General features: G+C 43.4%; 1 protein-coding gene across 1 annotated transcript in view; it reads left to right on the top strand.

The window, feature by feature from the left end:
- Positions 1-22,824, top strand: part of SLC4A9 (solute carrier family 4 member 9) — a 62,767-nt gene that overhangs the window by 23,607 nt on the left and 16,336 nt on the right. The window contains exons 14-19 of the mRNA XM_078392519.1: positions 838-951; positions 4,896-5,057; positions 10,684-10,862; positions 11,065-11,137; positions 12,143-12,211; positions 14,524-14,697. Of these exons, the coding sequence (XP_078248645.1) occupies positions 838-951; positions 4,896-5,057; positions 10,684-10,862; positions 11,065-11,137; positions 12,143-12,211; positions 14,524-14,697 (771 nt within the window). The remainder of the gene's footprint in view (positions 1-837; positions 952-4,895; positions 5,058-10,683; positions 10,863-11,064; positions 11,138-12,142; positions 12,212-14,523; positions 14,698-22,824) is intronic.

Raw genomic sequence — 22,824 nt, 5'->3', positions numbered from 1 at the left:
GTTGTTCTTATAAACCTGTCCTTCCTGTTTCATACAACCTGCCCCATCATTCATCACAGAATACAGATTGCAGCCATCCTGCTCTCCCTAGTCCATATAACGTCCACAGTTAAAAAGGAAAGTGGGTTGTGGGAAGTTGAATTGTGCCTCTCAGAATATGGAAAGTTTCCAGGAAAGGGAAGGCACAGACTACTTTCTTTTCTCACTCCCAGGCCAGGAAGTGTTGCTGAATGGCAGGCTGTAGCCTCCAAACAAACCTCCAGTGCTAAATCTCTTTGTACAACCCTCCTCTCACTTTGAGGCGGGAGATATGTGTGTCCTTGTGGCCCACCGGCAAGTATGAGAGTAGAAGAGGGATTGCCTTGTTCTTTGCCTGATTAAGAGGTGCTCATCCATGTGTTTTTAAAATTTTTCTTACAGAACCACTTTATACATGTTTATTCACAACTAAACCCCACTGAACACAGTAAAACCTATTGCCCATTAATTTCCCCTACATCTAAAGACCACCATTCCCTTTCTCTCATGTACCCACATAGTCACAGATCTACAGAAAGTGTGATTTAATGGTATGATTACGAGTTAACAGCCATTAAGAAGAAAGATACTTTGTATGAGATATTTCATTACACAGTGTTTTATCCTCCTTCTTTCCCCCCCCCCCTCATTTTTTTTAAAGTCTAGGGCTTAACTGAGATGGAGAGGCATATGTTTGTGTCTGAATACTTTGGTTAATCTCATTTTTTGTTTCTTTCTTTCTTTCTTTCTTTCTTTCTTTCTTTCTTTCTTTCTTTCTTTCTTTCTTTCTTTCTTTCTTTCTTTCTTTCGGCTTCTTAGCTGAGGAGGCTAGTAGGGGATTTCTCCATTATCTTGGCTATCCTTACCTTCTGTGGAATTGATGCTGTCCTTGGATTAGAGACCCCAAAGCTCATCGTGCCAAACCAGTTCAAGGTGAGGTTGTCAGAACCAGGCACAAGGGTGATTCTCATTGGTTGTATAAGAGGTGCATTTAAACTGTTTGGAATTTTAACCACAAACTATGCAGTTGAGTTTCCCACGTTTGGAGAAATAGCAGGTGGCCACTTCAGTAAGTTCCAGAAGAGCCTCTCTGGATATAAGCAGCTTTGTTCCAGTTTCCTTAAAGGCGTAGATGTGAAATAGCTTTGCTTAACTAATTGCTAGGCTGTTAACTCTGTTCAAGATGACAGTGTGCTCTTAACTTAATTGGGTCCCTGACACAACAGATACTGTCCTTCTGGCTTTGGAAGACTGGGTGACAGTGGATGATGGAAGCTATAGTCCTCTTAAGGGTTAACTCAGTGAGTGCATCCCATTCCATCATGATCTTCTTTCATATATACAGTGGTGCCTCGCAAGACAATGTTAATTCGTTCCGCGAAAATCGCTGTCTTGTGAAAACATCATCTTGCGAAATGCGGTTCCCCATTGGAATGCATTGAAATCCATTTAATGCGTTCCAATGGGGGGAGAAATCATCGTCTTGCAAAAATCGCCCATAGAGAAACTGTTTTGCGAAGCACGGAACCAGCTGTCAAAGTTGTCATCTTGCGAAAAACTGTCCCGGAAAAAAAACCGTCTTGCAAAGCACGGACCGAAACATTGTCTAGCGAAAATCGCCCATAGGAAGAACCGTTTTGCGAAGCGCTATAGCAAAAAATCGTCTTGCAAATTAACCGTTTTGTGAGGTAATTGTCTAGCGAGGCACCACTGTACAGTCTTTGGGCTCAACAGAAGGTTTTTGGATATCTTCTGCACTTGATGACAGAGAGTAAAGTGAGAAAACATGTATCACAGTCCAACCTCCGATTCTCTGGTACCACAAATACTCTGTAATGGTAGGTCAATATTTTTAATACAGACAGTTGATAAGATGATCATGCAGAGAAACAATGGTCTGAATAACATCACTTACAGACCACACAGTAACAGATGAAGTTTGAAGAAGAAATTCTCCAGCTCCCAAGTTATGCTCGTAGTCACTAGATGACACTGTCTGTCTAATGTAAAGGTGCCAACCACTCAAGTCTAGGGAGAACAATGAATTTACTTTTGGAAATCTGCAGTATAATGGAAGCCAAGTTAAGCCATAGCTGTGGCCTCAGTTGCGGTCCTGGAACCATGCTCATTACAGTAGGAGAGAGAGTCAAGAGAAGCCATTGCTGCTATCTGGAAACTTTAAACTTTGTACACTTTGTTGGGTTATGATCTGGCGAACCTATCCATGATGTACCTTTACTGAATGTCAGGTTTGCACTCTCCTGCCTTTCTCTACTCACCTGTATCAAAAGGAAACACATTCCTTTCCTTCTTTATGCAGACGTCCCTATGACTTTATCTCATACCATTGCAGTTACATCAATTACAGAACAGAGGGGCATTAATCTGCAGGCAGTAATCCATCATTACATGCAGACAACAGGCTCCAACTCCCAGTAGCCACTGTCACCCCTGGTCCATTCCATTGGCGGGGCACTAGATTGCGAGGAGGCTTATATAACACTACATCTCAGTTATACCTATGTTTACTCACAAATAAGTCCTACCACTTTCTGTGAGACTTACTCACCAGTTAAATGTGAGTGGGATTGCTGCTTTACACTGGATGAACAGTCATTCCCACTTCTTCGGGTATCCTAGGGACTGTATTTCTGTCAAGGAGATCAAGAAGAAGCATCTCAGGTCCTCCAACAGACTACAGTTCCCAGGATTCACTGGGAAAGCCATGACACTCTGGAGGAAAAAAGAATAACAAAGCCGAAAACCATCACCAGCTTCCTGCTGTAAACTTGTTTCCTTAAGTCTCCTGCCATTTCTTCTCATAGGAAAATTCTGGAAGTAGCTACCCTGAAACATCCTACCTCCTGAGGAAGAATAATAGGAGTATAAAACACAACTTCACTAGAAAGCTAGCATAGCAATCTCAGCTGCCTTGCCCTCACCTCTTCTGGAGCAGCTCTTGTCTTCAAGCAAGGACTTTGAGGCCTAAAGGGCTCCTTCGCCTAGAGTGGTTACTACCATAATAAATAGGCCAAAGCCAGCCAGCCAGCCATGTCCTGGTTCTACTGTTCAGGGCACAGTTTGTGAAAGAAGAAGAGCCAATGGGTGGCACAAGTCCAGGCTTGAGCAGCAGCCCTGCCACAAGCCTGGGTGTGGGAGGATTAACAGAGGCTCCAGTGAGAACAGCACTCCCTGCCAGCCAAAGGAGGTGCCGAGGAGCTTGTGGCTTCTCTCTGGAACAGGCAGCAGGGGAGGTGTGTTGGCCAATGTGGGTGAGATGCCAGGCTCCATAAAAGGTGGAGGTTCCCAGGCGGACTGAACTAAGCGGGCATCCCAGATAGTGGTCTGAAGAACCTTCGGAGGCTTCTGCCCCTGCAGTAAACGGCAACTGCTGTTTCTCCATCTGACTTGCCAAAAGATTATGTTAATTAAATGCTACACACACAGCATCCCTTGGCAGCCATGGGAAGGCCTCATTATAATTAACTCTCTTTCTGAGATACTGAAACAGAACTTCAGAGAAGCCTTCTGACTCAGCCTTAGTATGGAGGTGGGGATGGACTGCCTGAGCCCTGCTACCCACGCCTAAGCCTGTTGCAACTTGCTGAGCACTGCCAAACAGTTTCAATCTAGGTTAAGGCCTCATGGATGAACTTTACCAACAGGGGAACATGTTGAGGGGAGGGAGGGAGGGAGAGAAAAGGATTATGATGCTGGCATGGCAGGATACCACTTTATCCCCCATGCTCTTTATCATCTACATAAACTCCCCGGCAACAGTCATCACTGTTGCAAGGACTATTATCAATCAGTTCTGGAGCAGGCACGGAGGTGGCAGTTTAATCCATAGTGTCTGGTTGCAGTGGAGGGATGAACTGGGGCCATAAACTGATACTGAGCTCTAGGAAAATTGTGACTTTATGTACGGCTGGTTCCCATATCTAGGAGACAGGTAGACTACTTGTTCTGTGAGGGATATCACCCCCACTGAACAATTTAGTGCATTCTGTGAGGACACTTCTGGATCAGTTTCTGGGGCTGGAGGCCCAGGTTGGTCTCAGAGGCTCAGAGTGCCTTTTAGCAGTTTGGACTCTGCTTAGACTAGAATGGCTGCCCTCAGTGGCCCAAACATTGGCAACGTTAAGCTTAGACTACTGCAGAGTGCTCCTTGTGGGGTTGCCCTTAAGGCTAATCAGCAAGATCTAGCTGGTGCAGAAAGTTTTCGGTTACTTTCCAACATTACATAATACCTCTGATGCAGGAATTACACCAGCTACCAATTTGCTATTGGGCTGGGTTTGCTCTCCCCACCCACCCCCACCCCCATTTTAAATTTTAAACAATGCAGGCATCTGATTGTCTGACAGAATTTCTCTCTCTTTCTCTCTCTCACACACATGCACACATGCACACACACACTTTGTAATATCACAGATATGCACTACATTATACTGTGTATAATTCTATTTTTAATTAAATTAGTACAAAATTAATGAATTCATAAAACTATGCAGTTCTTGAAAGAGTGATATAATCAGATGTGTGCAGATTTTTTATTTTTGGACTATAACTCTCCGAATTCTCTACATCGTCCAAAAACCACAAATTTGCACACCTGGATATATCCCTAACACAGCATCCATAAAATACTATCAAGAAGCAATGGCAACAAGCAGTCTGTGTTTTGTTCATTTGGAAGCCCACACCTCTAAGCCCAGCCTGCAGGACTTCCTTTTTGGTTAGATCACGAGATGGAGGATGTATAGATTGTACCTTGCAAGTATGTCTTAGAAGGATGTGAGGTGGCCACTGAATCCTTTGTTGAAAGCTCTGTTTGCTGCCTTTGATCTGCTAACTGTTCACCTTTCTCTCTGCAGCCTACAAATCCTGCACGGGGTTGGTTTGTCTTTCCATTTGGAGCGAATCCCTGGTGGATCTGCTTGGCTGCATCAGTGCCTGCCATTTTGGTCATCATTCTTGTCTTCATGGACCAGCAAATCACAGCGGTTATTCTTAACCGCAAGGAGTATAAACTGAAGGTCAGTGAGGGCTGGAGAGCACAGGGCCTCTTATCTCATGCAGGAATTCCCTCACACATTAAGTGATAGCGCTGCGGCTTTGAACATCAGATGGCTATTAAACCCAAACATCATCTTTCAAAGGAAATCTCCGCCGGTGCCTTTTTCCACTGGCTCTGTCACCCACATTCAAGCTATGGCAGAGGCTTTGTGTTCCTAAGTAAGTACAATTATCATGGTTGCAAAAATGGAAAAGACCAAGCGTGAGATTCCTGTTTTCCAGTGCTGGATGATGCCCCAAGATTGCCATTTTCTACATACTAGATCTTTCAGTATCCTCATTCCCAACTGCAGTTAACACAATTACTACCAAGTTACTGTCTGTTATTCAAATGAAAGCATACAGAGAAAAGGGTAGAACTGCTGGATAGTTCAGTAGTTTAGGTATCTGGTTGCAGAGCCAGAGGTTGGGAGTTCGATCCCCCACTGTTCCTCCTCAACAGGGAATGGACTTGATCCATAGGGTCCCTTCCAGCTCTATGGTTCTAAGATAGTGAAAATGAGAGAGTCAGCGTGCATAGAAGTTTCTACTGCTTCCATGCTATGTTCTTCCTCTGCAGGCATTCCTGATCTGCAGAGGAAGAACATAAATGCCGAAAGTCCAATGTAAAGTGTGCATGCCTGTCTGCTCAGCTAGCCAAAACTGGTTCCTCTGGATGGATTGTTATGGGAGGGAGTGCCCTGCATTTCTCTGCCGCTTGGCCTTTTATTCTTGCTGGAGCTTACCTAGCCAGGCTTCGTGCTTCTTCTCTTCCTATTCCAGTCTCCTACCATAGCAGAGAAACCTCCCAATGGAGGGAACTGTTAGGTTCAGTGGATTGGCGCATGCGGGACCTGGGAGCATGTGAGGACTGAGCCTATCTCTCTACGGATTGTGGAAAGGCCAAATAGATAACAAGATCAGCCAATGAAACACCAATACTGGAGAAAATACTTCTTCTGTGGGCTACTTCTTGTACTGTTCTGCCAGTGTTATGGCTCTATTCTGTGGCGTGGGGTAGAAAGAGGTGCATGTAGCAAAAAAATCAAACAAACAGAAAACCCACCAACTTTTATACTGTATTTAAAAGGTTTTCAGAGTGGCAAGTGCCTGACGTTTCAAAGAGATCGTTGTGTTAATCTTGTAGCACCTCTAAGACTTCTTTTCAGGCTTCTTCTACCTGTAGTGTGAGGTCATCATGTCCCTCCTCACTTTGGTTGTGACGGTTCCAACTTTGGTTGTGACAGGTCCCCAGGGTTTTCAGAAACTTCAGACACTATCTTCCCCCCTGCAAATTTCTTTTAGTGTGAGCTTTTGTGGATTACAAGCCACTCCTTTAGATGAAGCAAGTGTTATTGGGGTGGAGGCAAAGCGAAATGGGATCAAGAAAATAACACATTTTTAACATTGGTCATTGTTTCATCGTTAAGTCATGTCTGACTCTTCGTGACCCCATGGACCAGAACACACCAGGCTCTCCTGTCTTCCATTGCCTCCCAGAATTGTGTCAAATTCATGTTGGTTGCTTCGATTACACTGTCCAACCATCTCATCCTCTGTTGTCCCCTTCTCCTCCTGCCTCCACACTTTTCCAATATCAGGGTCTTTTCCAGGGAGTCTTCTCTTCTCATGAGATTGCCCAAGTATTGGAGCCTCAGCTTCAGGATCTGTCCTTCCAGTGAGCACTCAGGGTTGATTTCCTTCAAAATCTATTGGTTTGTTCTCCTTGAAGTCCAGGGGACTCTCAAGAGTGTCCTCCATCACCACAATTCAAAAGCATCAATTCTTTAGCAGTCAGCCTTCTTTATGGTCCAGCTCTCACTTCCATACATTGCTACTGGAAAAACCTTAGCTTTGACTATGCGAACCTTTGTCGGCAAGGTGATGTCTCTGCTTTTTAAGATGCTGTCTAGGTTTGTCATCGCTTTCATCCCAAGAAGCAGGGGTCTTTTGATTTTGTGGCTGCTGTCTCCATCTGCAGTGATCATAGAGCCCAAGAAAATAAAATCTGTCACTGTCTCCATATCTTCCCCTTCTATTTGCCAGGAAGTGATCGGACCAATGGCCATGATCCTAGTTTTTTTTAATGTTGAGCTTGAGACCATTTTTTGCACTCTCGTCTTTCACCCTCATTAAGGTGTTCTTTAATTCTTTTTGCCATCAGCGTGGTATTATCTGCATATCTTAGGTTGTTGATATTTCTTCCGGCAATCTTAATTCCAGCCTGGAATTCCTCCAGTACAGCCTTTCGCATGACGTATTCTGCATATAAGTTAAATAAGCAGGGGGACAATATACAGCCTTCTCTAACTCCTTTCCCAATTTTGAACCAATCAGTGGTTCCATATCCAGTTCTAACTGTTGCTTCCTGTCCCACGTATAGGTTTCTCAGGAGACAGATAAGGTGGTGAGGCACTCCCATTTCTTTAAGGACTTGCCATAGCTTGTTGTGGTCGACACAGTCAAAGGCTTTTGCATAGTCAATGAAGCAGAAGTAGATGTTTTATTTTTTTTGGAACTCTCTGGCTTTCTCCATAATCCAGCACATGTTAGCAATTTGGTCTCTAGTTCCTCGGCCCCTTCGAAATCCAGCATGTTAGCCATGCTTTCTAAGTCCCACTTGACTTCACTCTCCAGACTGTCTTGCTCAAGTTCAGCAACCACACTATCTGGGTTGTCTGGGACATCCAGATGTTTCTGGTATAATTCCTCTGTGTATTCTTGTCACCTCTTCTTGATGTCTTCTGATTCTGTTAGGTCCCTACCATTTTTGTTCTTTATCATGTCCATCTTTGCATAAAATGTTCCTTTGATATTTCCAATTTTCTTGAACAGATCTCTTTTTTTCCTTTTCTGTTATTTTTCTCTATCGCTTTCCACTGTTCATTTAAGAAGGACCTCTTGTCTCTCCTTGCTATTCTTTGGAAATCTGTATTCAGTTTTCTGTAGCTTTCCCTATCTCCCTTGCATTTTGTTTCCCTTCTCTGCTATTTGTAAGGCCTCATTGGACAGCCACTTTGCTTTCCTGCATTTCCTTTTCTTTAGGATAGTTTTTGTTGCTGCTTCCTGTACAAAGTTACAAGCCTCCATCCATAGTTCTTCAGGCACTCTGTCCATCAAATCGAGTTCCTTAAATCTGTTCTTCACTTCCACTGTGTATTCATAAGGGATTTGGTTTAGGTTATACCTGACTCGTCCAGTGGTTTTTCCTACTTTCTTCAGTTTAAGCTTGAATTTTGCTATAAGAAGCTGATGATCAGAGCCACAATCAGCTCCAGGTCTTGTTTTTGCTGACTGAATAGAGCTTCACCATCTTTGGCTGCAGAGAACATAATCAATCTGATATCGGTATTGCCCATCTGGTCATGTCCACCTGTAGAGTTGCCTTTTGTGTTGTTGGAAAAGAGTGTTTGTGATGACCAGCTTGTTCTCTTGACAAAACTCTATTAGCCTTTGCCCTGCTTCATTTTGAACTCCAAGACCAAACCTACCTGTTGTTCCTTTTCTCTCTTGACTCCCTACTTCAGCATTTCAATCCCCTATAATGGCAAGAACATTTTTCTTTGGTGTCAGTTCTAGAAGGTGTTGTAAGTCTTCATAGAACTGGTCAATTTCAGCCTCTTCAGCATTGGTGGTTGGTGCATAAACTTGGATGACTGTCATGTTGAAAGGTCTGCCTTGGATTCGTATTGAAATCATTAGATCTTTTTTGAGATTGTATCCCAGTACAGCTTTCCCCCCTCTTTTGTTGACTATAAGGGCTACTCCATTTCTTCTACGGGATTCTTGTCCACAATAGTAGATATGATAATCGTCTGAAGTGAATTCACCCATTCCCGTCCATTTTAGTTCACTGACGCCCAGGATGTCAATGGCGATTCTTACCATCTCCTGTTTGACCACATCCAGCTTACCAAAGGTTCATAGATCTTACATTCCAGGTTCCTATGCAGTATTCTTCTCTGCAGCATCAGACTTTCCTTTCACTTTCAGGCGTGTCCACAGCTGAGCATCCTTTCAGCTTTGGCCCAACCACTTCATTAGCTCTGGAGCTACTTGTACTTGTCCTCCGTTCTTCCTCAGTAGCATAATGGATGCCTTCCGACCTGGGGGCCTCATTTTCCAGCATCATATATTTTAGCCTTTTGTTTCTGTTCGTGGGGATTTTTTGGCAAAGATACTGGAGTGGCTTGCCAGTTCCTTCTCCAGGTGGATCGCGTTTAGTTAGAACTCTCCACTATGACCTGTCTGTCCTGGGTATCCCTGCACGGCATAGCCCATAGCTTCTCTGAATTACTCAAGCCCCTTCACCACGACAAGGCAGCAATCCATGAAGGGGACAAAAGAAGATGAGAATTACATTTTTAACATTGGTAGGGAGTCTCAAAGTGTTCATAATCATAGGTAGAGTAACTGTCTTTTGTAAACTAATCCAGGTCATTTACAGCAATGAGCAAATGTTCAGACTATCTGTCACTGTTTCATTAAGACTGACTATTGTGTTTATCTCATAGTCTTGGACTCCAGTTGTGACAATACTAAGACTTATACAACATGAAGTATTTTCAATGTTTATATCCTTCTAAGGAATCAACCTATTACTAGATTGCAGAACCGAAAAAGATCAAAACCAACATTAATGATTTAAAATTTGAAACCCCTTAAGGAACCAGGTGTTACTAATCAGAGCACCTGTTTCATGCTAGAATCTGTTTTTTACATAAACATCTGTTGTATACAATCAATTGACTTTTTTAAAGGGTTGAATCAATGTGTTTTGCTCTTTGGAAATACTTAGCTGTGCTGATAGTTTTGCCAAAGAATACGTAGTATTATATCAGTATCTAGATCCAGACAGAGATATAATAAATGCATGTATATGTAGTATTAGTGAAATTCTGTTGTGTAGTTATGCAAATGTTTAACTTTGAGATAATAATTGCTATTTGTTATGACATTTCCTTAGACATAATCCAAGTCACGTGATTCAATAGGTAACAGAAAATGTGTACAAAGATTTCTTAACTTACAGCAGTTCACAGCTACAAGTTGCACCATTTGTGTAACTGTGCAACAGGATTTCAGCCATTGTGTTTGAATGTTGAGAGATAGAGGTGTGTGTGTTTGTGAGAGAGAGGGAGGGAGAGAGGGAGGGAGGGAGGGAGGGAGAATATACTTCAATTCTTCACGTTGCCCTTAAATAGGTTCTGAAGCACAGGGCTTTGTGAGAAAATAGACAGGTAGGGCATAGCTGCCACAAACTGAGCAGTTATAGGGGCTGGGAAGACTTAGGTTCTAGTCCATACCAACAGGCACAACTCTCTGTGTGACCTTGGGCTGATCCCTCTCTCTCTCTCAGCCTTCCCTGCCTCACAGTGTTACAAGGGTCAAATGGGGAAGAATCCATGTATGAGCTCATTGGTGAAGAAGCAGGATACTGACAATAGATTAAAACATATACATATAAATGGTGAGAAACACACCATGTTTGGAAAAGATGAAGATGTTCATTGCTCCACAAGATTAGAAAATGTCTGGACTGGAAAGTACTATATAAGGCCTCCCAAGCACATCCTCCAGCTCATGTCGCTCGCTTTTCTTTTGCAGAAAGGGGCGGGATTTCATCTAGATTTCTTCTGTGTTTCCCTACTGATGATTCTTACCTCTCTTCTGGGCTTGCCCTGGTACGTGTCAGCTACAGTCATCTCCCTGGCCCATATGGAGGGTCTGAAGAAAGAGAGCACGACTTGTGCTCCAGGCGAGCAACCAAAGTTCCTTGGAATCAGGTACTGGGCAAGGGCTCTTCTTCAGAGCAGCCTCAATGTGGATTTTGCAACCTGATCTCTTTAAATTCCTCTTTTTCTCCTAAACAATGGGTACCTCTGCTGGATACCTATTCCTCCCAGCAGCTAGGGGGGGCGAGGGAATGGCAGGGATGGTTGCCCACTGAGATGTAAATGTCTAATTCAGAATTACTCTTGCTTGCAGGGAGCAGAGAGTGACAGGATTGATGGTCTTCATCCTCACTGGGCTTTCTGTGTTCTTGGCACCTGTACTCAAGGTAACAAAGCCTCGTTGTACTTTCCTAACACTGGCAAGGGCTGAAATGAATACAGTGGTGCCCCGCTTGACGATTACCCCGCTCCATGACAAAATCGCTTCACGATGAGGTTTTTGCGATTGCTATTGCGATCACAAAACGATGATTCAAAAGGGAAAATCCATTTTATGACGATCGGTTCCCTGCTTTGGGAACCAATTCTTCGCATTGCGACGATCAAAAACAGCTGATCAGCAGGTTTCAAAATGGCCGCCTGCTGTTTTCCGGACCTATTTCCGGAAGACAGCAACCAAAAATGGCTTCCCCTATGGAGGATCTTCGCAGGACGATGAGGTATTTTGCCCATTGGAATGCACTGAACTGATTTTCAATGCATTTCAATGGGTTTTTTCTTTCGCTTGACGACAATATCACTTAACAGCAATTTTAACAGAACGGATTATCGTCATCAGGCAGGGCACCACTATATCTTTGCCTTGGGTAGTGTCCGCAGAGATCTTTGGGTCCGTGGTAGAAGGCAAGCTTAATCTTCTGCAACTGAATTATGCTCACAGCTATCATAAGCAAATATCAGCACATATTTAACATATTATGACACTAACTGGTTTCTTATTGAAGGTAAGATCACTTGAATCCCCAGGCAATTTTGCGGCCTTGAATGCTCTTGCTGCACTATTAAGCTTGGAGTATCTGGAATTCTGTACGATATATGCTTAGGAGGAGGCAGAACAGGTGGGAAGCGTGGGGCTGGGGGACAGAGTCTTTGGATTTGTTTGTGCATAGATTCAAGAACATATTATTACCCCTGGATCCATGGAATCCTTCCAAAATTCCCTCCAACAAAGGCATGTGCCCATCTAGTCCTTGATTCCTTTTGGTAACGGCTGTCTGTTTTGTTTTGCTTTGCTTTCACATAGTCAGCATCAAGCTGACTTGGATAGTGGTGTTTCATAGAATGTTGTCTAGGAAGGTCCATTTTGAGTAATGCTTATGCTTTCCCCCCAGTTTATTCCAATGCCTGTGCTGTATGGTGTTTTTCTCTACATGGGTGTGGCAGCACTCAGCAGTATCCAGGTAATTTATTTATTTATTTATTTAATTTATATCCCATCTATCTGGTCGTGTTAGGACCACTCTAGGCGGCTAAGCACAAAACAGTAGGAAAAGAGGCTTTTGGGCTGAGTGGAAGGAGGCAATGGGAAATTCACCTGATTCTAGCACTATCACTGTTATGGTAGAGGAATTTTCTTGTTGTTTAGTCGTTAAGTCACATTTGACTCTTCGTGACCCCATGGACCACAGCACTCCCGGCCCAACTGTCTTCGATTGTCTCCCGGAGTTGGGTCAGATTCATGTTGGTAGCTTCAATGACACTGTCCATCCATCTCATCCTCTGTCGTCCCCTTCTCCTCCTGCCTTCACACTTTCCCAACATCAGGGGCTTTTCCACTGAGTGTTCTCTTCTCATGAGATGGACAAAGTATTGGAGCCTCCGCTTCAAGATCTGTCCTTCCAGTGAGCATTCAGGGTTGATTTCCTTCAGAATGGAATTTTAAATTATATTTTAAATTATATTTAATTAGAAAAAAAATGCTATTTCTATCTTTACATACTCCATTTAAAATATTCTTTGTATATACAGTGGTGGAAAAAAGTATACAGTGGTGCCTCACACAACGATGTTAATTGGTTCCAAAAAAATCAACGTTGTGTGAAACATCGTTCTGTGAAACACCATTTCCCATAGGAATGAATTGAAAACTGGTTAATCCGTTCCAATTGGAACAGATTGCCGTCTTTAAGTGAAAAAACCCATAGGAAACATCGTTGAGTGAAACAATGTTTCCTCCATTGGAATGTATTGAAGCCGACTCAATACATTTCAATGGCTTTGCGAAGTCCTTTTTCGCTCCTGTAAAAGTGCCTTACAGTGTTTGGAACAGGTTTTAATGGTTGCAATCGTTAGCCCACCTCCTGAACCCTATGCAAACTTAATTTGATGTTGTTCTGAGTCGTCCTTAATTTTTAGTGATTTTTTGAATTTTCTCTCATTGGAATGTATTGAACTTTCCGTCCAATGCATTCCAATGAGAGAAAATTCAAAAAATCACCAAAAATTAAGGACGACTCAGAACAACACCAAATTAAGTTTGCATAGGGTTCAGGAGGTGGGCTAACGACTGCAACCATTTAAAACCTGTTCCAAACACTGTAAGGCACTTTTACAGGAGCGAAAACGGACATTGGAAAGGGCTCTTTGATCTCCGTTTTCCTGCTTTTGAAGCTCTTTCCGATGTCCGTTTTCGCTCATTTAAAAGTGCCTTACAATGTTTGGAACAGGTTTTAAATGGTTGCAATCGTTAGCCCACCTCCTGAACCCTATGCAAACTTAATTTGGTGTTGTTCTGAGTCGTCCTTAATTTTTGATGATTTTTTGTTTTCCCTATTTAAATGCATTGAACTGTCCATTCAATTGATTTAAATGGGGAAAATAAAAAAATCACCAAAAATTAATGAAGACTCAGAACAAAACCAAATTAAGTTTGCACATGTTTCACAAGGTGCACTATGGAATCCAAGTATTTAAAACAGGTTTCAAACATTTTAAGACACTTTTAAATGAGCAAAAAGGGACATCGTTAAGTGAAATTCCCCCATAGAGAACATCGTTAAACGATGGGGGAAATTCCTCAAAAAAACCCATCGCTGTGTGAATTCATCGTTGTATGAAGCAATCGTTGTGCGAGGCACCACTGTATATTGCATTTATAAAAATGTGAGGGAAGCAAAGGCCTATGACCCACTGAAATCACTGTGAACCTTGGAGGAAGTTGGGCTCAACTTGCAGCTGTGAGCTTTCTCATTCTTTAACATCTGTCTTTCTCCTCAGACTCATTAGAAACCCTGCAACTTAAAATAGGGCTCGGAAGAGCAAAGGAATTTGCAGTGCTTCATGGATGCCACTTCAGTAACCCTGCAATTGCCTTGTGTGGTAGCCAGTATTATTGTGATCAATCCATAATGCATACCGAAGGGTGGAGGCTAAGTGAATAGAGGCTTACCCGGGAAGGCTACATAGTGAATTCGTAACTGAGCCAAGATATGAATGAAAAACTTTCCAGCTGACTCTTAACTTCCCACTGTAAAACAGTATACCTACTTCAGGGGGCTCTACGATTTAATATGGACAATTTAGTATTTTCAGCTCAATGTTCTTTATATTTAGAAAATCTCAGGCTCCTTGAAGTTCTTTATATTAAAAAAAAGTAATCAAAGTGCATTGTAATTTGTGATCGCTTGTCCTGCTCTCGTGTAGGATGTTCCTCCATGGAATATTCAGTGCCCAGGAAAGTACTCCATAGGTTTCTTGTTTTCATGTGTCCCAGTTCACAGACCGACTCCAGCTCCTACTGATGCCTGCTAAACACCAGCCTGACTTTATCTACCTCCGCCATGTTCCACTGCGCCAAGTCCATCTCTTCACCTTCATTCAGATCCTTTGCCTGGCTATTCTGTGGATTATTAAGTCAACTGCAGCTGCCATTATCTTTCCACTAATGGTAAGAGCCTTTAGGGCAGAGAGGAGGTTCTTCTGATATATATGCAAATATTGTGCATAGAATGTGAGAATTTGCCTTTGCTTGTATCCTCTTCTCTGTTGTTCTCTATAAAGCTGTAAATCTTTTATTTTCCACTGTACTATAATGCAAATTATCCTTCATCACCTCAGGGTTATCTAGTCCTTGAATCACCTGGTATATCTGTTTGGAATGAAACAAATATGCTAAAACTGTCTTGAGCTTTGACCATTTTCTCCTCTAGAAAGGTTTCATGCAACATTTTCTGTGGCTCCCTGTTGTCACTGTTCTGTGGTGTCACTGATGTCCAAAAATCTGCTTCCTGAATTATTGCCCTCTCTTGTGGCTCTGACTCTATGATTCCTCTCCTCAACTGCTCAGAGCTCTTTCCTTTCCATATCAAAAACAAACACCATATAATGTACTTGATTCTTTATGTCTCCCTACCATCCTCCTCTTCCCCCAGTTTCCTCCATAGCTTCCTGAAATCTTCCTAAGGATGATTCTCCCCTCTTAAGAGGTAGATACTCATGATATCACCTCTCTTCTTTACTCTCTTTGTGGTACTATATCTCCGCTTAACTTTAGACTGGCAGCTGGTGTGAATCTCCACAGGAATTTATTTATTTATTTATTTATTTATTTATTTATTTATTTATTTATTTATTTATTTATTTATTTATTTATTTATTTACTTGCTTGCTTGCTTGCTTGCTTGCTTGCTTGCTTGCTTGCTTGCTTGCTTGCTTGCTTGCTTGCTTGCTTGCTTGCTTGCTTACTTACTTACTTAACTTGTATGCCCTCCATCTAGACAATGTCTACTCTGGGCGACTCACAACAAATAGAGTAAAAACAATTGAAATGTACCAACAACTTCACAACAATAAACAATCATTCAAGATGGAGGATAAAAAGATAAATTAAGTGGTGCCTGGAGGGAAGGCCTGCCTACATAGCCAGGTTTTAAGTTGGCTTTTGAAAATACCCAGCGAAGGGGCCAAACGGATCTCGGAGAGGAGATTATTCCAAAGATGGGGAGCCACTGCCGAGAAGGCCCAGCTTCTTGTTTTTTCTTTCCGGACCTCCCTTGGCGTTAGGTTCCTCAGCCGCCCCTCCTGGCTGGAGTGAGTGATATGAGTAGATCTAGGTGGGAGGAGGCGTTCCGTCAGGTATCGAGGTCCTAAACCATTTAGGGCTTTATATGTAATCATTAAAACTTTGAAATCGATGCAGAAATGAACAGGTAGCCAATACAAGGCAGCCAGAGTGGGAGAGATATGTTGATGTTTTCTTACCCCACTGAGAAGTCTGGCTGCCGCATTCTGCACCATTTGAAGCTTCCACATCAATCTCAAAGATAGTCCTATGTAGAGCGCATTATAGTGGTCTAATCTCGAAATTACAAGCACATGGACCAGAGTGGTGAGTGCCCCAACATCAAGATAGGGATACAGATGGGCAATCCACCAAAGAGGCAAATAGGCGGAGCGGACCACTGACGCCACCTGAGTTTCCATAGTGAGCGCCGGGTCCAAATGGACCCCCAAGCTGCGAACCTCACTCTTCGTGAGGGAGTTTTCCAAACTGCCAATGATGGGGCCACCCACCCTCAGGACCTCCATCTTGTCCGGGTTCAGCCTCAGCCCATTTTCCTGCATCCATTGCAGTATGGTCTCCAAACAGCGCTGAAGGGACAGAACGGCATCCACTGTGGTTGGAGAAAAGGAGATGTAGAATTGAGTGTCATCAGCATACTGATGGCACGATGCCCCACACCCCCTGATGACCCCACCCAGCGGCCTCATATAGATATTAAACAGCATTGGGGAGATAATCGAACCCTCCGGAACTCCACTATTGAGGCTCCACGGGGCAGAAGCTCTCTCCCCAAGCTGAAATCTCTGAGGACAATCCTCCAAGAAGGATCAGAGGCGGCCTGAAACCCAACTGGAACGGATCCAGAGCATTTGTTTCATCCAAATCAACCTGAAGCTGATTGGCCACCACCTTCTCCACCACTTTACTAATGAAAGAAACATTGGTGACGGGCCTATAATTGCCAATATTGTCCACCGCCAAGTTTGGCTTCTTCCTAATGGGCCTAATGAGTGTCTCCTTGAGGGCAAGAGGAAAACTGCCCTCCAGGAATGACCCATTAATTATTGCTGTGGCCCATTAAGTTGTTATAGATCTGGCTGCTTTGATTAGCCAGGCCGGTCAAGGGTCAAGGGAGGAGGTGGTGGCCCGGCAGCGATCAAGTGCTTTGTCCACAATATCTGGCAACACAGGCTGAAAGAGATCAAGACTCACCGGGCAAGACGGAGCGCTGGATACCTCTGCTCGATCCACTGTATCCAAAAAAGGAGGGAGCTCCCAGTGGATGGCCTCCACTTTAGATTTTAAAAATGCTGCAAATTGGTCGGGTGAGATACTAGAAGAAGGCCCATCACTTAGACCAATTCCAGATAGGTTGCAGACTATACGGAAAAGTTCCACCTGCTGATTTGAAGCTTCACTTATCCGGTCAGCGAGGTGAGCTCAACTAGCAGCCCTTACCTTAGCAAGGTAAAGATTAGTCGCGACCCTGACAGCTTTCAGATTGTAAACCGTTGGGCTCCATCTCCATTTGCACTCTTGCCTTCTCCTGGTTTGCTTCATAGCTCGCAGCTCCTGGTTAAACCAGGGTGCTGGCCGAGCTCTGCAACGGAGAGGGCGTTTAGGAGCAATCATGTCTACAGCCCTGCTGGTGGCAGTAAACCAGCCTTCAACCAGAGCCTCAACAGGAGCACCAGTCAGATCAGCCAGAATCCCTCTCATGGAATCCTGGAATCCTATAGGATCCAGTAGCCTTTGAGGGTGGACCATCAAAATAGTTCTTTGCTCCCTCAGGAGAGGGAGAGCCACTGAGAGGTTACATTTTATTAGGTGGTGATCTGACCATGACAAGGGAACTGACACAAGGTCAGTTACCATTAGACCACATTCACTTCGCTCAGTGGAGAACACCAGGTCTAGCGTGTGACTACCCATGTGGGTGGGGCCGTTAACATGTTGAGACATGTTCAAGGAAGCCATGGTTTCCAAGAACTCAAGAGCTGGACCAGAAATCTCTGCCTCCGCATGGATGTTGAAATCTCCCAAGACCAAAAGCCTTGGGGATTCCAACAGTGCCACGGAGACAAAGTCCACCACCTCTGGTAAGGAAATGGCTGGGTCAGGGGGAGCACGGTAACCCAGCAAAATACTAATACCATCCCTGGCCCCTACCAACACATGGAAGGCCTTCAAACCTGGCTTCACCACCATGGAGCACCTAGTAAGTTCCAGAGTATTTTTATATAAAATGGCTACTCCCCCACCCCTCCAGTCTGCCCTGGTGCTCGACAGCATAACCAGGAGGGCAGGCAAGGGTCAGGGGTGGACCCCCATCCCCGCCCATCCAAGTTTCCATTATGCACGCCAGGTCTGCATTCTCCTCCAGAATGAGATCATAAATAATCTGGAATTTATTAGTTACAGACCTGGCATTCAACAACACCAGTTTTAGAGTGGAGGGTTGGCTGATCTGGCTACCTTGATACTGACAGTTGGTCACAGTCCCAGAACAGTGAACAGCCTACAAACATCTGTTTGCTGTTCTTCTAACACGAGTAGGGGCTGTGCCAGTGCCATATCTCCCTCTACCCGTAATCACTCGGATGTTCAGTGGCCCCTCGCTGGGAGGGCAAGCCTTCCACTCCATGTCAAAGAGAAAAGAAACCCAAAGAAAATGCCAAATTAATACAATTAAACAATATAGTGATATCAAAATTTAACATAAGGTAACAAACAGAAATAAAATATACTATTAAACTAAACAATAATCAGTAATCAAATTAAATAATTTAAAGTACATATATTTCAGAAAAAGGTGAGTAAGACAAATAACAATAAAGTAAATAAAATAAAGTAAATATAAATAAAATAAAATAAAAATGAAATAAAAATAAAATAAACAATATAAATAGACAATATAAAGAAATTAAACCCAAAATTTACCCCCCACACACACACACACTAACAGTCCTGTTCTGTTGTGTTCTGTCTGGAGATCTTCTCTTTCCAGATGTTATTAGGACAGTTATGGTAGCCGGTTCAAGGTTGACTCAGCCTTCTATCCTTCTGAGGTCAGTAAAATGAGTACCCAGCTTGCTGGGGGGGGGCAATGTGTAGCCTGCATAATTAACTTGTAAACCGCCCAAAGAGTGCTTGAAACACTATGGGGTGGTATATAAGCAGCACGCTTTTTGCTTTGCTTTTATGAGGACAGTTTTTAAAACTGAGGCATGTTTCAGTAGTAAGCAGGGGAAACAACAGTAGCAAGAGAGTTAGTGATAAAAATGGTGCTAGTGTTGCCATTTTCCATACCAGGAGGTCAGTTGAAAGATCCTTGCTAGTCGCGCCAGGAGAAGGGGCGGGGGAGTAGTTCTTGATGATATTGCTCCTGGTGAAATTAACAACGTGGCAGCTAGCAAGGGGGTAGCTAGCAGGACCCCACAGCAAGCTTCCCAACTCCAAACTCCCAGCCAAAACCTCCAATGCACCACCCAACTTCAAATAATTCCACTGAGCCTCCCATCGTCTTCTCAGGAATGGTGGACCAATTAAGATGATCCGCCCCAGATGCCTCATAGGTCCTATCAGTTTCCTGAGCACACTTGGGGAGCTTCATACTTTGTCAGTGGGACTATCAAAGCCCTGACTGGTTGGTCCAATATAGAAGGGGCTGGAGCTGTTGACAGTATTGCTCCTAAGCACCCTCTCCCCACTTGTACATCTAGCCCAGCTCCTTGGTTCAACAGGGATCTGAGAGCACTGAAACAGCAGGATGGAGGCTAAAGCATCACTGGAGGACAACTAGGGATGAGTCAGGTCACTACCTTGCTGTCATCTATTGGAACAGGCACACTGCAAAAGCAGAGGTAGCTAGGAAAGCCTACGTCTCTGTTGCTATTGTGTCTGCACAGAGCAGGCCAGCTTTTTCAGACTGTGCAAGGCCTCCTTCACTAGGATACTGGGAGGGACTACTGCGGGTGGCGTCTTACATGTTTTGCAGACAAGGCTCACCGGCCTTGCCTTGACATTGATTCTGATATTGGGCCATGGCCATGCTGATGTAACTATGGCAGCCATTTGTCCTTTTAGCTGGGATTCTTATCAGCTTGTGGAACTTGAGAACAGGAAAGAGTACTTGGAATGGTGAGGGCAACCCCGGCTCACTCAATCCTTGCTTCTTGGCTAGTCAAATATGCCAAGGTGGGAGTGATGCCATGGCTAAGGGAGGTGATAATTACTTACTTAAAGGAAGGACCTGTTCCTTCGTATCCAAAAGAAGCTTAAAACTTTCTGAAAGAAACTTGCCCTTGACTCAGTTTCAATTAATTGAAAGTCTGTCTCAGATTTACCATTTTTGGTAAATCCGAGACAGACCAAGTAGTTGCACTCTTGGATGATATTGATTATCTGGACCATTTCAATCAGGCTTTCCACAAGAATATGGGACTAAGACTGGTTTGATTGCCTTGGCAGATGACCTACACCAAAAACTTGATAGGGGGAGCACAACCTTTTTTGATCTCCTTTTAGTGGCATTTGATACCATTGATCTTGCTATCCTGCTGGACCAGGATGGGTTAGCGGGGGGGGGGGGCACTGTATTACACTAGCTCTGGTCCTTCCTGTCATGACATGCACAGAAATTAGTGCTGTGGGAGCATTGTTTGGTATTGTCGGATAGCATGACCTCCATCAGAGTTCCATCTTATCCTCTACAGTATATTATTTAATATCTACATGAAGCTGCTGTGAGAGGGTCATTCAGAGCTTTGGACTGAGGTGCCACCAATATGCTGATAACAATCAATGCTTATGCTTCTTCTCCCCCAACACCAAGAAAGTAATCAGGATCCTTGAATGCCTGAGCTTGATAACAGGCTGGATCAGTGTAAACAAGCTGAACCTAAATCCTGACAAGACAGACATGTTGCTGGTTATTAGAAAGTCAGATTCAGGAATGAGGATTCAACCTGCTCTAGAAGGGATTGCTCCTCCTTCCCGACAACTCAGTTTTGTAGTCTGGGAGTGTTCTTTGACTATGCTGGAGTCCAAGTGAGGAGTACCCTTGCACAACTCCACCTAGTGTGCCAGTCACCACCTTTCCTGAATTGACTTGGCTTAGTAACAGTCATTCATGCCTCAATTAAATTGCTTCTTGACTACTATAATGCATTCTGCATGGGACTACCCTTGAAGAAGGTCCAGAGTCTTTAATTAGTGCACCATACTGCAACTAGGCTGCCAGCCGGTACACAATACCTTCAGCAAAGGACCCCAATACTGAAAGACCTGGGCTAGTTACCAGGCCCCATTCAGGTATTGGTTTTAATTTTTAAAGCCCTAAACAGCTTGGGGCCCAGAGTGCTGACTGCCTCTCTTATTATGAATTGATACAGAAGTTAATAACAGGCTCCCTTTAAAATAGCAACTATTTCAGAGGCCTGCCTAACAATCATGTGGGAGAGGATCTTCTCTTATGTGGCTCCCAGACTGTGGAATGTACGTCCATCAGAGCTGTGATCTCTTTCTACTCTGACTGGTTTTAAAAGGGAATAAAAAGTATATATTTTAGACTGAAAAATTATTTAACCTGCCCTACTGCATTGTTGCTTTTAATGGTTTTAATGTACAGTATTTACTTGATATTAGTGGTTTTAACAGTGGAGGTGGCTTATTTGATTTTATGATTTTTTTAAGTTAAATGTTGTTTAATCTGTTTTATTCTTTTCTCAGGTTTGTAAGCCATATTGAGTGTTATTTTCTAGTGGAAGGACAGGATATAAATATAGTAAATAAAATAAAAATCTCCTTAAAGGTCACATTCTCTTAGTCGTTCTCACCAAGTGAAATGAAATTTAAATATACGTGACCAGCTTTGCCTCTTCTTTCCTCTTCTCCCTGTCTCTTTGTGTTGTCTACTTCATTTCTATTATTTCTGTAAGCTCTGAGGGGCAGAGACAATGTCTTTTAAAGTTGGCACCTAAATGACAAAGAGTGTGGTTAACAACCAACTCTCTGACAGAACTGAGATGTACAGTTAGGGTACCATCACTGAGAATGCCCTGCTGAATGCAGCGCTCCTGTAGCAGATCATGGATAGGTCAGTTTTGGGGAAGGGAGTCCTCTGTGCACCATGGCACTGAGTCATGTGGGTTTTTTGCACTACTGTTAACATATGGGGCTTTGTGACAGCTAGTGCAACGATTTTGAAATGCAGTCTGTGTTGGCAGCTGGGTGACAATATTCTGCACCAACTGCATCCTACAGATCATCTTCTACACAGTGTATTCTACACAGTAGGGCTGTGTAGAATGCACTGCAACAATCCACCAGAAACTTGTCTTGTCATTTTATTAACTTCTAGTTTGAGTGCTTTCTTACTCTGAGTTTACATACCAGGATGAGGAAGTTATCAGATAAGGGGGCAAAATTTAGGATTGTTGTAAGGATTGCATCACTATATTTCATCCTTGTTGTACAGCCTGTTGTTGCTAACCAGCAACCATTTAAATTGGGGTGGAAGATCCACTGATGAGAGCAAATACAGGAAGACCGCACAGTGTGTGGGAAAGGATGGCATAATTTTTCAGGAGGGTGTTGTTACATACAGCACTGATGTTACCTGTCTGTCATGGGTTTGGAGGGAAAGTTCCATCCTATGGGGAGTGGAAGGCGGGACATCAGGAGGAGGGGCTGTACTGTATATAAATGTGAAACCTGTGTGGTGAGAGAGAGACAGACTGTGAGACACTGGGTTGTGACGAAGCAGCAGCTGGGAAGAAGAAGCTGTTGTGGGAGTCTGTGTGTCAGACAGGGTACTTCTGTGTGTCAGAGTACCAACCTGATAGGTTCAGGTGTCTGTTGGTTAGCCAGAACTGATAGGTTCAGGGTCTGTGCTTTAAGTTAAGGGTTCTGGGTGAACCAAACTGTATGCTTGTATGAGTGAGAATAAGCCACGTTATTTTATCCTATTCACCTGATTGTTTATTTTTCCCTGTGTGTATTTAAATAAAC

The sequence above is a fragment of the Pogona vitticeps genome, chromosome 4, assembly GCF_051106095.1.
Source record: "Pogona vitticeps strain Pit_001003342236 chromosome 4, PviZW2.1, whole genome shotgun sequence".
Lineage (NCBI taxonomy): Eukaryota > Metazoa > Chordata > Lepidosauria > Squamata > Agamidae > Pogona > Pogona vitticeps.
This window is presented reverse-complemented; position numbering and strand designations above follow the sequence as displayed.